Genomic DNA, 16,357 nt, shown 5'->3' with positions numbered 1-16,357 from the left:
TAAAATTGTAACATTGCTTAACCGCAGTAAAGCCGAAAGGTTGGCTTCAAATATTAAAAAAGCCGAAATGTCGACTTTCTCAAAATTTGGAAAACTTGAAAACTTGAAAAATCGAAAAATCCATTTTCAGGAAACTCGGATAAGAAGTCAAATGGGCAATTCGGTCTATAAGGACGAGACAAATGTTCAATAATATCGACATCTACATTCAGAAAGCGAGTATTTTCGGCGTAAAATTCCATTAAAAATAAACAAAACCTCGTTTAAAATAGAAAACAAATATACACGGGCGAAAGTTCAGCCATGCCAAATTTATGTACTCTTCACCATGTTCATTATTTAAGCTACACAGGAAGTTATTTTAATTCAATTTTTTACAACTCACATGTTTTACATTTCAAATGGGTAATTTAAACTTTTTTTGTTTCAAATTGGTTAAACACAGAGCAAGAATTAATAAAAAGAAATAAAAAATTATATTATTATTATACAAAAATCCAAAAAAAAAAAATATTAAAAATTATTTAGTTGGCAAAATATCACAAAGTTTTTTAATTCACATCCAAAACACTGACTTTAGATCACACCTTAAGAAGTGATGCAAATTCAGCGCAACGGCTGTTGAAATGTTGGACATCCAAGTTCATCGCTTCTGCGCCAATTTTGCACCACTTCCGGATCCAAAAAGAACATTTGCACTTCCTTTTGGCAACACTTTTTTGCTGGGTACAAGGTGTCTTAAATCTTCTTAATATTGTCTTCTAAATTGTAAGTTAGTCCAAATGAAGCCAACGTTAGCCACTTAAGTTTCTGAAGGATTTCTATAGAGATCTATAAGTAATTAGAACCTATATGAGGAAGTTTACGCGGGCCATCTTTCAACTGGATCGGATGAAGTTTGTCTCTCCATGAGGCTCCAGAAGTCAAATTTGTCGGTTTGTATGGGGTCTATATATAATTATGGACCAATATGGTCCATTTGCAATAACATTCGACCGACATGAATAACAACTACTTGTGACAAGTTTCAAGTCAAAAGCTTGTTTCCTTCGTATGATAGCGTGATTTCAACAGACGGATGGACCAACATACATGGCTAGATCGACAAAGAATTTCACCACAATCCAAATATATATACTTTATGAGGCCCGAGAGCAATATTTCGATCCGCTAAAATATCAATACGAAATCGAAAATAGCACCGGCGGAGTGAGAAATTTCTATTGCAGTATATTGTCTTTGCATTTTGTATGAGTTTATTTTATCAACACGGACTGCTATAGACTGATGCCTGCTCTCCAATAAATAACTAATTGACACTTTCGACAGGCCTGTGTTGTCCCATAGCATGAAGTACGTTGACAATTCCAAGGCATTATCATAACCATATTTTCACTCTATTACACTCAAATTGAATAGTTGTTGCAATTCCTCTGAGGTTTAGCGTCATTGAATTGAATTGAAGAAAATGATGTTCCAGCTCATTACGGACGGAATAAAGAAAAGGTCATGCAGGAGAAGAATAAAACGAATAAAAATAATAATAAAGATAATAATTAAGTTTACGCAGTATCATTAGGGACAAAGTTTCGTAATGGAATTTGTTGTGTTCTTCGCCTTCAAATCCCCCAAAACAATTTCCACATCCCGTCGTAGCCACCATAGCAACGGTGTCAACGGTGATTAAGGCAAATGTCAATGTTCAGTGTGTTGCTATCTCCCACCACCCTCCACGAATTTCCCATGGTAGAATCGTTTTTCTGACGGAGATGTTCGATTCGTGGTTGATATGAAGCAAACATCAGCAATCTTAAAGGCAAAACTTATGATGCTCCATTGTTCATAACTTCCCAAAATACTCGCCTGCGAATTTGTTATTCTCATCCTAGTGTTTAGCAGAGGCGCCATTCTCCTACTTATCATCAGAGCAAGTACTTGTAGCATACTTTTGGGTACATGTTCCATATTCTCTCCCTCTCTCTATCTCTTTCATACACACACATGCATACATAGTGGCTTAAGCCACTTTTCTACGGTTCACAAGGTTTTGGATGATGTTGTATTTGCTGTGGCGGATGATTGTTACAGAGAGGAATTGTGAGCACGTAATGCTTACGACTTGGCAAACATTGAATAACCACGTTGTTAACCAACATTAATTACAATTTTCACATAAAATGGAATTAATGATTTAATAATTCATTCGACTAAAAGCTAACGAAAGAATGTTTTGCTTTAATGAATTGAGTGCCGGCGTAAATAGAAATTGATAAAGTCAACAATAAGTTTGGAGCGATAACATCAGCAACAACTACAACACCAACAAACAAAGAAAGGCTATTCTCGGTGCAAATCAATGCTATGGTCACAATTTATTCCAATGCTACAGCCCCCTCTCTCATGTATCCAGATTTGTATCCAGATGCATAAAAGTTCCCAAGTAATTATCAAATTCAGGATTACCGAGCTAAATGGAAGCTCAGCTACTCTGTAGTGGTAACTTGGTCATGGTTTTTATATATAACAATCAGAGATTTTCTTCTCATCATCCTTATTCACTCAACACAATTAGAAGATAAAGAGGAACAAATTAAATAGAGAGCTACTTTGCTCATACCTGACCTTTGTTCAGATGCTTGTGAGTGCCGAACATTTGGTACAGGCAATTTACATACAATGGTGGATGGATTGTGGAAATTGAGTCTGATGGCATGAGTCTATATTTGGGGTAAGAAAAGGTCTATTGAACCATCCATCTGTGATAGGCCAGATTCCAGTTTTTTTTTTGTTAAAGTGGGTGCTATTGTAATTTCAGAATAAAAGTAATTGATCCAAAGGAACAAAACAAAAAGTTAATTTAGTTATTAAAGGAAATTAATAAATAAAAGGTGACTATTGGCGCCCTTAATTCCGTGCTTGAAACGGATAACTTATAAAAAGATCAAGTCGGGAGGTTAATAGAAAAATGGACCAAAATTCGTTATAATAAAGAAAGAATTCGAATATGTTTCAATGACTAAATTTCGTTACGACACATTTCGTTAATATAACCAAGTTTTTTTTTTTATCGGTATATTGCATTCTCAAACTTTACCAAATTGCATCATGATATCTCCACAAACAGAAAAGTTAGCTTCGATGTAGGTATATTCGATCCTAGGAATAGGTGTAGACTAATTATAAATTTACAATAGCCACGAAATTTCGATTTTCAACACCAAAATCTATTTACGCATCTCAAGTGGTCATATTGACAAAAAAGTTAGATCGTTCATTTGTTGTTTTTTTACAAGCAAAAAAAGTAAACATTTCCTTACACCATATGATGAAGGCACAAATAAGAGGTTTGCTGGTAAGTGAAATTTCAATCATATGATGTAGGAACTTACACTCACGCACATTGACGAAATGGCAAAACCCGCGCAAGATTTACGACAAATTCACGAGACGTCACATTTCAAAACAGGAAAAATAGAATATGCACTTCAAAAATGTGAAACCATCAGGATACAAGACGTAACCCAATTTAAGAATTTGTTTAATTTAACTATAGGGCTGTTTTCTTCTGGCACTGGATACCCTAAGCCGTGAAGGACTAAAAGAAAACAGAGTACTCGTTTATCCAGGACATCTCCAAAAATATTCAACCATGTCATCAGCTGTTAAAAAATTTCATGTTTTTCGATAAATTAGTCACCACAAAGTGCTATTGTGCATCGATGAAGCGTCACTTTATCAAAATATAATCTGACAACATCGGCGCGACTTGCACTGATGAGATGTTCTGGATAGAACACCAGTCCAACGATATTCTGGATAGAAAACAACTTTATATTATTTTTCAATCATTGTGTTTCGTCCAAGGAAGTTAGCCGATTCAAATTTTAGGTCTAGAGATTTTGTAGAAGTGTACAAAATTGTGTCTAAATCGGTTCAGTTTTTAATATATGTATATGTGGAAAATAAACCTTTTTATAGCTTCCAACAAATGTGAAGGATTTGAGGTGGTATCAAAAAATTTGGTCTACAAAATGGTGAAGGGTATATTATAGTCGGCACGACCGACTTTAGACTTTCCTTACTTTTTTCATCTAACATTGGGTCTGTATGTGCTAACTTACTTACTTAATTTAGAAAACAATGTTAATAGATTTGAAGATTTCTTAAATCATTTTAATTTAGTTAAGTTCAATTTAATTCTAGTTTAACTTCATTGAATGAAACAAAAAAAATATTAAATAGAAGTAAAATAAAATTTATTAAGATGTACTTCAATTTAATTTAAATATTAGCTGATGACCTCTGAACCAAATGCTATTATTCTTATATTATACTATAAGTCTAATTTTGTAAATAAATAAATTAATAATATAAATATAATATTATTTGATTTAATTTGGTTTAGTGTGATTGTGAAATATAATTTAATTGGATTTGAATTATTTTGTTTTTATTAAACCTTTTTTTAATAATACATAATTATTTATTAATATGTACTAATATTAACTAATAATTATTTATTTTCGTTTAATTTAATTAAATTCATTTAATTGTTAGTTTAACTTTATTATATAACACAAACATAACTTGAATAAAAGTAACATAGAATATCATTTATATGGTTTAATTTAATTGATTATAATTTAATTTAATTTAATTTCTAATTTACAGTTACAGTTAAATTTATTTTCACCAAATATTATTGTAATTTAGTTCAATTTAACTAAATTAAATTCATTGTATCTAGAGTGATCGATCGATCTAGTCGACTAAAGCTCACTTCTTATTTTTAAAAATTGCATAATTTGTTAAATGAGCAACAAAATAATACTTCGCTTATACATTGCTCGATGCTACATAATAATTTCATAAAAATAAAAACCAGTGTCAACGGCCATAACAAAAATCCCAAGTTCACGTATAAAATTTATTAAAAACATTGAAAATATGAACAAGTGCGTGTGTTCGCATCAAACACTGGTTGTTTGTATCCAACACACACACACACACCAGTTGACCAGTTAGAGCACATGTTCAGCATCATTTTTCAATCTAAACCAAATTGTGGTAGACACCCACATACTCGTACACTATCATCCCTATTCCCATTCCCACTCCAATGCAGACATTGTCAATTGCCAATAATGGAATACGAGTACTATGAATAGCAGCAAGTTATTGTTACTATTTGTATGTATATGGCCCATATACTACTACACATGTGTATGGCTATGGCAAGGACATGCTGGCGGACGTTAGATAGTCGTGGCCTGGTCATAGCAATCTCTATTACAATTGAGAAGGCGGACAAAACAATAACTTTGCTTCTAAATTCGTGCCATGGTCTGGCACAAACTATGTTACTACATAAACTCTAATAGAACGTGCGATTTAGTTTTTCTTTTTTTTTTTTTGTATGCAGCCCAACGAGCAATTCTGATGCTAAATTTATAGCGAGTGAAGAGGAGATACCATAACAAAGAGAAAAAGTTTCGTGCACCGCAAAACCGCTTGCAATAAATCCTTATTAATCATGGAACGTGATTTATTCACCTCCAGCGTTTCGCGGAAATTTATTCTGAAATCCAATTTTTGTGACACCACTAAGATTTAACACCAGAGTTATTAAAATTTCACGAAGCTTTGTTTGATCCTTAATTGGTGAAGCATATAATCCCTAACTATACACACATACATAACTATGTATGTACGTATATGGTTGTATCTGTACGTAAGTGTATATATGTGCTACTCGATTATAATTATTACCACTATAACGATAAAGAAAAAGTTAAGCGCAAATTGTAAAAGAAAAAAACAAAAAAAAAAAGAGAGCAATGTCATAAACGTAATCTTAGTAGAACGCCATAAAAACTTTTATGGTAGAGCAAGTGACAATTGTTGATTTGTTGGATGTCTAACCTTGAATGCAAGAAATAAGGTAGATTTATTATGCATTGTATTCATAATGAAAACATTCTGAGGAAAAACTGGTGCATAATTAATTCTATGAGGGTTATAAGGTGGGTCGAAAATAAACCCAAATATGTGAAAAAGGATGTATTTTGAGCAAAGCGCATTAAAGTGAAAATTACAACGTTGAATAGATCCGTGCATTAATACTCGTATATACTCAGACAGTCAACCTGCAATAAAACCCATGGCCTTTGTGTTCCTAAACTCGAAGACGGCCATCGACTGCCTCAAATCTCTCAATAAGATGGCTGAGTAGTACAATATTCACCTAATATGGGTGCCTAGCCATAGGAGAGTTTGGCTAGGAACTACCTTACATGAGTTAGGCTAGGAACTACCTTACATATTCCAGGGGAACTAGAATCTGTTGGTATGCCTCTGGCAACCTGCAAGCTCTTACTGCGTGAGAAGGCTATCATGATCAAAGATTATAGATTTGAGGAAGATAGGAAATTGGCTTGCGTCTTAGCAAATTTTGCATTTACCACATTAGTTTTATACATGTTTGTAATCTTTTAGTTGTTTTTCGTTTTTATTTTTTAGATGAAAAATGTAATTTTCTTAATGAAACAATGTTAAATGTCGTGCTCTTAATTTCTTTTTATTTATTTGCATTTTAATGCTATGTCAATACTTGTCGTATACGCGTTTGGTTCGAGTATTAAACTAATGTGGTAAATGGTTTGATGTGCTCAGTAGCCAATCTCCCATCTTCTGAAATCTACACCCTCAAAAAAAATCGCTTCTTTAACATATGTTCCAAACATATTTTGCAGGAAGCACATATATTATTGCATACTGTCGAAACATTAATATGTTTGTTTTATGTGAACATATTATATGTTTGGAAGCATTTAGAGCCAAAAATATTATATGCTTGGAAGAATTTTTCCCAAACACGATTGTGCTCATTCCCTAACATACTCGTAATTTTCACTTCCACGAAATTTTTTAGTTATTGGAACCTTTCTCTGTAATACAAATAATGTTGAAGAAATTATTCACTTTTATAAATTTTACCTTTCGCCTGCACGGAGAATCGAACCGAGGACCATACAGTTTGTAAGCCAACACACTATCCACTGGGCTACGTAGCTGTTATAGTCACCAGTAGATAATTATCGTTTTAAGTTACATTTATATAGCATAGTTTGCAGCGCCCACGAGCCCATGCAAACATAACATTATTTAATAGAAACATACATTTGTTTGCCACGTGGATCAGTGGTTAGCATGTCTGCCTTGCATGCAAAGGGTCGTGGGTTCAATCCCTGCTCCGACCGAAAATTTTTTTTTTTTGTTTTTTTTTTTTTTTTAATTTACACATTTATATTTATACTATATTAATTTTTTTTTAATGAAACTTCGAAATGTGCGTTATTAAAGATTTATAGTCAGTAACAGTGCTTGATATAAACGAAATTGACTGATTTTTGGATAAAATATTATTTTTTCTTGCAAAAATAACAATCTTGTAATAAAAAACTGTTTTTGTACAAAACTTTAAAATTTGGAAGGAATTCAAAAACTAACAAAAGAAGAACGTGGTGTCGAGTATAAACATACATACATAATTTTATAATATAAACATAAATTTATTTAGGAGTGAACAGTTTTTTACTAGCATTTAACACCATCGCTCTAAAATTCCTTTTATTTTTCTTTAATAATTCATTTTAAAGAAAATAAACTTTTTAAACTGTTTTAGCTGTAAAACTCGAACTTAATGCCCGCTTTTATATTTGATGGTGTCCGTCAACTCCTCGTGGACTACTTTTTAATAAAGAGGAACTAAAGTTTGTTTTTTTACATTTTCATTTTACTGTCCCAACTCTAAAAAGAGTATAGTGCCCTTTCGTTATTTTTATGAAGACCCCTGATTTCTTTTAACGAACCAAGAAAAAAATTGTGCCTATAATGCCAAAATGATAAACAAAACACATGTCCACACATACATAAAATGCTGCTCTCAAGGCGAAAACATAAGCTGTTTGTTTTTCAAATGTCTATTCTCTTGGTTCAGAATGTATATTCTCTTTATTCAAATTAAATAATATTTAGACTTAAACATATCAAATTTTTGGCCTTATCATAAAACAGTTTTCCGAAACAACATACAAGCGGTTTCACAAAAATTGTTCTCTTTTGACTCTTTTGCTGTGTTATATTGATATCTTTCGTCAACTCTCCCGGTTTCCATCTCTATTTCTCTCTATACTCTCTCTGTCGCTTTGAATAAAATATCACAACATATGTATGTTTAGTCGAAATTTGTAAATTTATATATGTTTGTATTCACACATATGGTTTTTATGAAACATTGATGCCCCAACCATAATATATTCTAACATATTAACAAAGATGTCCCAAACATTTAATGTTAGTTTAGGAACATTACATGTTCGCACTTAAATATATTGTGGTTTAAAATCGTGCCCGAAACACATTTTGTTTATATCGGAACATATGAAAAACATATTTTTCTAACAGTGTATAATCTTTGGTCATGATGGCAAATGTTCGATGGGAGAATTGCAAGGGTTGTAACGACACCAAGCAAATATGCTAGTGTTCTCAAGACGTCAGATATCACTCCGGATATCTGCTATAACGGGTCGCTGGTAGATAGGCGATTTTGAAAAAATTATTGGCGCGAAGTTCAATGACTATTGTGTGAGCTGTCATGATGCAGAGGAAAAGGAATCACTTAAACACATTTTCTGTGAGTGTCCTGCATTTTATATTACTGGCGGACCTGGAAAACGTTAACCTTCTCGATTATTATCAGCGGTTAGAACTTGAAGTATCCATATGTAATAGGTAATTTTAATAAATGTGGTATCACAATGGACTGAATAGTCTATGTGAGCCTGAAATTTAATCGGGCTGCCACTTTAACCTAACCTAACCTTGAGTAAAAACACACGGGTCGTGGTGAAATTCTGAGTCGATCTGGCGATGAAACAAGATATCCACATGAATTGGGAGCCACTGTGGTGCAATGGTTAGCATGTCCGCCTTGCATACACAAAGTCGTGGGTTCGATTCTTGCTTCGACCGAACATCAAAAAGTTTTTCAGCGGTGGATTATCCCACCTCAGTAATATGGTGGTGACATTTCTGAGGGTTTCAAAGCTTTCCTAAGTGGTTTCACTGCAATGTGGAACGCCGTTCGGACTCGGCTATAAAAATGAGGTCCCTTTTGTTTGAGCTTAACATGGAATCGGGCAGCACTCAGTGATAAGAGAGAAGTTCACCAGTATAGTATCACAGTGGACTGAATAGTCTAAGTGGGCCTGATATATCGGGCTGCCACCTAACCTAACCTATCCACTTGAAACTTCGCACAAGTACCCTCAATAAACAGTGAACCCATCTGGAAGGATAATTTTGGTTAATTTTAGAAAATTTTAACTAAACTTGCAAGAATATCTCAAGCGCCATACGAAATACAAAATAGGTGCATTTGTGGTAAATTTTACAAATTTTAAGAAATTCTGAAATATTTTGTGGGAAATACGAATTTAGTATATCTTCATACATTTAACTTATGTACGCAAAAAAGACAAAGAAACTTTCTCAAACTATAATAATTCCATGAAATAAAATAGAATTAAATTATATACACGCAAAAAAATAGTTCATTCCTCCCAAAAGTATATACTTTTTGTGATAAACGTTGATTCTTTTATAGGATGTACAGTCTAAAAAAATAAAAAAATTACCTAATTGCATCTTCCTTCACATCTTTCTCAATCCCACGAGGTTTTTTATTTCTTAGCACCTTTTTCTGTAATACAAACAATTTAGTGGAAATTATTCGTTTATTATATTTTTTAACTTTTGCCTGGACCATACAGTTTGTAAGCCAACACACTATCCACTGGGCTACGTAGCTGTTATTGTCATCAACAGATAATTATCGCTATAGCTAACAACGCACAAACAACATAAACAGTCAAGCAGTTATATTTATAAAGCATAGTTTTCGGTGCCCGCGAGTCGAATTAAAAAAAAATTATTTAACAGAAACATTCATTTAGTTGACCACCGTGGATCAATGGTTAGTATGTCCGTCTCGCATACAAAGGGTCGTGGGTTCGATCCCTGCTTCGACCGAACACCAAATATTTTTTTATATATATTCCAGAAGTGTTCGGAAGATTCCGAAAAGATGCTCGACATTACACTACTACTACACGCAAAGAAAAAAAACGTTTGGAAAACGTGTACCGAAAACGTTTTTCTTTTGTTAGAGTTTTTTGAATTGCTTCGAAAATTTTAAACTTTTATCACCAAAAAAATTCGTTTGTTAGAAAATTTTTATTTTTTCAATAAAAAAAGTTATTTTTGAAACAACAACAGAGTCCATTTCGTTTATATCAAACACTGTTCTTTTCTGACTTTTGGTCTTTAATAAAACACATTTTACAGTTCAAAATTTAATATAGTACAATGTAATGTTGAACATTTTTTCGGAATCTTCCGAACATATGTAGAATGTATTTAAAAAAAACAAAAAAAAAAAACTTTGGTCGAAGCAGGGATCGAACCCACGACCCTTGGCATGAGAGTCAGACGTAGCAACCACTGCACCACGGTGCCAAACTAAATGTTTGTTTCTGTTAAATAAACTTTGTTTATTCGGTTCGTGGGCGCCGCAAGCTATGCAATATAAAAATAACTTATATGGATAATTATCTATTGATGACCATAACAGGTACATAGCTCAGTGGTTAGTGTGTTGGCTTACAAAGTGCATGGTCCCCGGTTCGATTCTCTATCCAGGCGAAAGGTAAAAAAATTTTAAAAATTTACAAATTCGTATAATTTCGTCTACATTGTTGGTATTACAGGAAAATGTGTTAAGAACTAAAAAAACTCGTGGATGTGAGATAGATGTGAGGGAAAATGCAATTAGCAAGAAAAAAATTTTTTTAGTTAGTCTTTATGAAATTATTGTTAAATCCTGGAAAAGAATAAATGTTTATCACAAAAAGTATATACTTTTCTTCCAAATACACTTCCTTACAGCGAAAAGCAAATAATAAACGAACTTTGTTTGTCTAAAATTTCGTTTGGGAGGAAAGAATTATTTTTTTGCGTGTACTATATTACATTTTTAAAATGAAACTTCAAAATGTGTCTTGTTAAAGACGTAAGGGCAGAAAAGAAAATTGTTTGATATAAACGAAATGGACTGTTCGATCAAATATTATTTTTATACCCTTCACCACTACTGTGGTACAGGGTATAATAAGTTTGTGCATTTGTATGTAACGCCAAGAAATAATTGTCATAGACCCATCTTTTAGTATACCGATCGGCTTAGAATTAAATTCTGAGTCGATTTAGCGATGTCCGTCTGTCTGTCCGTCCGTCTGTCTGTATATGTAATTTTGTACACAAAGTACAGGTCGCAGTTTAAATCCGATCGTCCTCAAATTTGACATAACGTCTTTCTTCGGGTAGAAGACAATCGCTATTGATTTTGGAAAAAATCGGTTCAGATTTAGATATAGCTGCCATATATAGTTCAGATTTATATATAGCTCCCATATATATATTTCCTCCGATTTGGACTTATATGGCCCCAAAAGCGAGAGTTTTGCCCTGATTTGCTTCAAATTTTGCACAATGAGTACGTTTAATAGTATCGTTAATTGTGCCAAATTTAGTTGAAATCGGTCCAGATTTAGATATAGCTCCCCTATATAGCTTTCGTCCGATTTTGACTTATATGGCTTCAAAAGCCAGAGATTTGGCCTGATTTGATTAAAATTTTGTACAAGGGGTACGTTTAATAGTATCGTTAATTGTGCAAAATTTAGTTGAAGTCGGTTCAGATTTAGATATAGCTCCCATATATATCTTTCGACCGATTTGGACTTATATGGCCCCAAATGCCAGAGTTTTGCCCTGATTTGCTTCAAATTTTGCACAACTAGTACGTTTAATAGTATCGTTAAGTGTGCTTAATTTGTTTAAAATCGGTTCCGATTTAGATGTAGCTCCCATATATATCTTACGTCCGATTTGGATTTATATGACCTCAAAAGCCAGAGTTTTGCCCTGAGTTGCTTGAAATTTTGCACAAGGAGTACGTTTTATAGTATCGTTAATTGTGCAAAATTTAGTTGAAGTCGGTTCAAATTTAGATATAGCTCCCATATATATCATTTGCCCGATTTGGACTAATATGCCCACAGAGGCAAAAGTGCTACTCTGATTTACGTGAAATTTTGCAGAGGGAGTAGAATTGAACTTGAAACTTTGCACAGGCAGTAGAATTAAGGTTCTGCATATGCGTGTTTATTTTGGTTGAAATCGGTTCAGATTTTGATATAGCTCCCGTATATATCTTTCGTCCGATTTTCGGTCATATGACCACAGAGGTCAAAGTTGTTATACGATTTACGTGAAATTTTGCACAGGGAGTAGATTTAACATAGTAACTATACATGTGAAATTTGATTGCAATCGGTTCAGATTTCGATATAGATTACATATATATGTTTTTCCTATTTAGGCAAAACTGGCCAAAATACCTACATTTTCCTTATCAAATCGCCACTTCTAAGTCGAAAACTTATCAAAATGACTCAAATTTTCCTATTACTCTATTACACATCTATCGACCAATAAATCATAAATACACTTTTGCGAAGTTGCCTCAAAATTGGTTCATATTTAAATGTTTCCTATATTTTTTTACTAACATTGTGTTCCACCTCAGCGCATTAGCCGACATAAATAAAAAACCTATAAGTATTGCAGAACTCTGTACAGATCTGCTCATATATACAGAATATATGTGTATGGATTCATATAGCATCCAACACATGGACGGATTTGATATGGTATCGAAAATGTGGACTTACAAAATGGTGAAGGGTATAATATAGTCGGCCCCGCCCGACTTTAGACTTTCCTTACTTGTTTTTTATTGCAAAAATAAAAATTTTGTAACAAACAATTTTTTTTTTTTGGTGATAAAAGTTTGACATTTTCGAAGAAATTCAAAAAACAAAAACTAACAAAAGAAAAACGTTTTTGGGTATACGTATTCCAAACGATTTTTCTTTCCGTGTAGCGTTCACTATTTTGAGTGTAGCTGATTATTAATGTAGAACATATGGAATTGCAAATGAGCCATATCGGACAACTTTTAGGTGTAGCCCTCATATAAGCCGCCTCCAGTTTTGACTTGCGGAGCGTTGACTTGAACGAGCACATTTCATCGGATCCGGTCAACATTTGGTATATGATGTTACTACAAGCTCTATCACAACCATGCAAAAATTTGTTCATATCGGTCCGTAATTATATATAGCCCCCATACACCGAATAATTTTCTTCGTAAAAAGAACGAAAAATTTCGTTAAAAGTACGAAATTTGTCATTGCTTGACAACCAAAGAAATTTTTCATTAAAAGTACGAAATATTTCGTTCTTTTCATGAAGAATATTCTTCCAAATTTTTGGTAGTTTGTAAGAAATAACTTCATACTTTTTATGAAAAAGTTTCATACTTTTTATGAAACAATTTCGTTCTTTTTATGAAATTGTTACGTACTTTTAATGAAACAATTTCGTACTTTTTATAAACATCTTTCGTACCATTTGTGAAAAAAGTTCGAACTTTTAGAAAAACATTTTAAAGTCCAAAGTGCATTTGATTGTAGTACCTAGTTTGAAAAATGTCATCACTACTTTACATCTTAAGTTTTTGAATAATTTTCAGTTTGGTTGCCTCATTCTTATTCATAACATCCTATCACACAAATGACATAGACATGCATCACAAAAGTCATGAAATTTAAAGAAAGTTTCGTTAAAAGTAAGAACTTTTTACAAAGAAAAGTTAATGTAGAATAATAGAATAGAATAGAATAGAATAGAATAGAATAGAATAGAATAGAATAGAATAGAATAGAATAGAATAGAATAGAATAGAATAGAATAGAATAGAATAGAATAGAATAGAATAGAATAGAATAGAATAGAATAGAATAGAATAGAATAGAATAGAATAGAATAGAATAGAATAGAATAGAATAGAATAGAATAGAATAGAATAGAATAGAATAGAATAGAATAGAATAGAATAGAATAGAATAGAATAGAATAGAATAGAATAGAATAGAATAGAATAGAATAGAATAGAATAGAATAGAATAGAATAGAATAGAATAGAATAGAATAGAATAGAATAGAATAGAATAGAATAGAATAGAATAGAATAGAATAGAATAGAATAGAATAGAATAGAATAGAATAGAATAGAATAGAATAGAATAGAATAGAATAGAATAGAATAGAATAGAATAGAATAGAATAGAATAGAATAGAATAGAATAGAATAGAATAGAATAGAATAGAATAGAATAGAATAGAATAGAATAGAATAGAATAGAATAGAATAGAATAGAATAGAATAGAATAGAATAGAATAGAATAGAATAGAATAGAATAGAATAGAATAGAATAGAATAGAATAGAATAGAATAGAATAGAATAGAATAGAATAGAATAGAATAGAATAGAATAGAATAGAATAGAATAGAATAGAATAGAATAGAATAGAATAGAATAGAATAGAATAGAATAGAATAGAATAGAATAGAATAGAATAGAATAGAATAGAATAGAATAGAATAGAATAGAATAGAATAGAATAGAATAGAATAGAATAGAATAGAATAGAATAGAATAGAATAGAATAGAATAGAATAGAATAGAATAGAATAGAATAGAATAGAATAGAATAGAATAGAATAGAATAGAATAGAATAGAATAGAATAGAATAGAATAGAATAGAATAGAATAGAATAGAATAGAATAGAATAGAATAGAATAGAATAGAATAGAATAATAATAGAATAATGTAGAATAATATATTCGTAAAATGTTCTTCGTAAAATTTACAAAAATTAATGAAAATTTCGTTCTTTTCATGAAGAATTTACGAAGAATAGTTAATGAAGAATTCTTCGTAAAATTAACGAAGAGAATTCTTTCGGTGTATAAATCGATTCCCAGATTTGATTTCTGGAGCCTTTTGGAAGAGATAATTTCTTCCGATGCGATTGAAATTTGGCTCTCCAATTACCATGAGAAAATTGATTCATATCGGTTCACAATTATTTATAGACTCAATTAAGTTTCTTGATCATTGTTGGTAAGAATAAACGAAACCCTCAATATATAGCTGTGACATAGATCCAATGGGCAAACTAAATACAATTACAAGACATGTAGAAATGACTTACATTATGACTAGATTCTGCAATCTGTTTCAATCCGACTGACAAATTTCTCAATTTGCCGGCGTTCAGGGACAAACGTGACAACAATGGCTTGGCCAAGCCATTGCGTTGGGCATCGGACAGATCCTTGGCGTTGGCCTCCAAAATGAACGACTCACGGCTCACTAATAAATCAGCCAAAGTGTTAACAGCACTGGCCCTCTGCTCCGCTGACAAGCCTTGCAACTGACGGCTGCCAATGCGTGCTATACCATCCACAGCATCCGGAACAGATGGGAAACGCAATGTGAATACCGTAACACAAGAAAACCATCCAGAATTCATTCATATCCAGCATGGAGGTGAAAAGCAATGGAAAGAAGAAGAAAAGAAAAAAACCAAAAAAATTACGTGAACAATTGTTTTCATAAAAAAAGTTTCAAATTTTTTGCCGTCTTCCGTTTTTAGTTTGCTTTAGTGGCATTTCAACATAAATGTTAGTTCAGTCCGTGATAAATGATGTGGCACAGCCACCAAGATTAAATGGTGGCAATGCAGCAACTAACATGGAAAAGAACAATTTGCAATGCAACTTCAGATGATGATAATAAAACTATGATGAGGTTCTATGCAAGAGCCGAATTTTAAATGGATCAATGACTTGTATGCATGTATAATCAACTAACGCCTTTGCGGTTGAATTACGAATGTCTGGTGATGGAAAGTGAGATGGGTTTTTTTCTTTAAATCAAACAAAACGAATACCGTGAAGGAAAATGTAAATCTGGTGATGCGAATGAAAGATAGCAGACAAGCCCTTTAGTTGTGACTATCCTGCTATATGTGCAAGGAGAATGCAAAGCAGGGGGGTTCCTTTGAAGTAATATGAGCAACACAGAATTCAAGCATTTGTGAGCTACCGTGGTGAAATGCTCAATGGGGTTATGGGTTTAATCCCAATTAGTTGGAATCTTATGGCTCAACGAATTTACCGCCTCTTTCGTTGCAATGATTTAAGCCTGGGAAACCCCCTATAGTATTCGTCGGTCCAGTATGAAAATAATCCTTAGTCCAAGGAGACTGTGTTCGCTTCTCTAGTGTGTATTCCACAGCGGTTGGCACGTCTGCCATT

At 32.7% G+C, this 16,357-nt stretch overlaps 1 protein-coding gene across 1 annotated transcript in view; it reads right to left on the bottom strand.

The window, feature by feature from the left end:
• Positions 1 to 16,357, bottom strand: part of P5CS (Delta[1]-pyrroline-5-carboxylate synthase) — a 205,535-nt gene that overhangs the window by 32,014 nt on the left and 157,164 nt on the right. The window contains exon 8 of the mRNA XM_075308092.1: positions 15,250 to 15,491. Within this exon, the coding sequence (XP_075164207.1) occupies positions 15,250 to 15,491 (242 nt within the window). The remainder of the gene's footprint in view (positions 1 to 15,249; positions 15,492 to 16,357) is intronic.

Source organism: Haematobia irritans, chromosome 4 (assembly GCF_050003625.1).
Source record: "Haematobia irritans isolate KBUSLIRL chromosome 4, ASM5000362v1, whole genome shotgun sequence".
NCBI classification, from domain to species: Eukaryota; Metazoa; Arthropoda; class Insecta; order Diptera; family Muscidae; genus Haematobia; species Haematobia irritans.
This window is presented reverse-complemented; position numbering and strand designations above follow the sequence as displayed.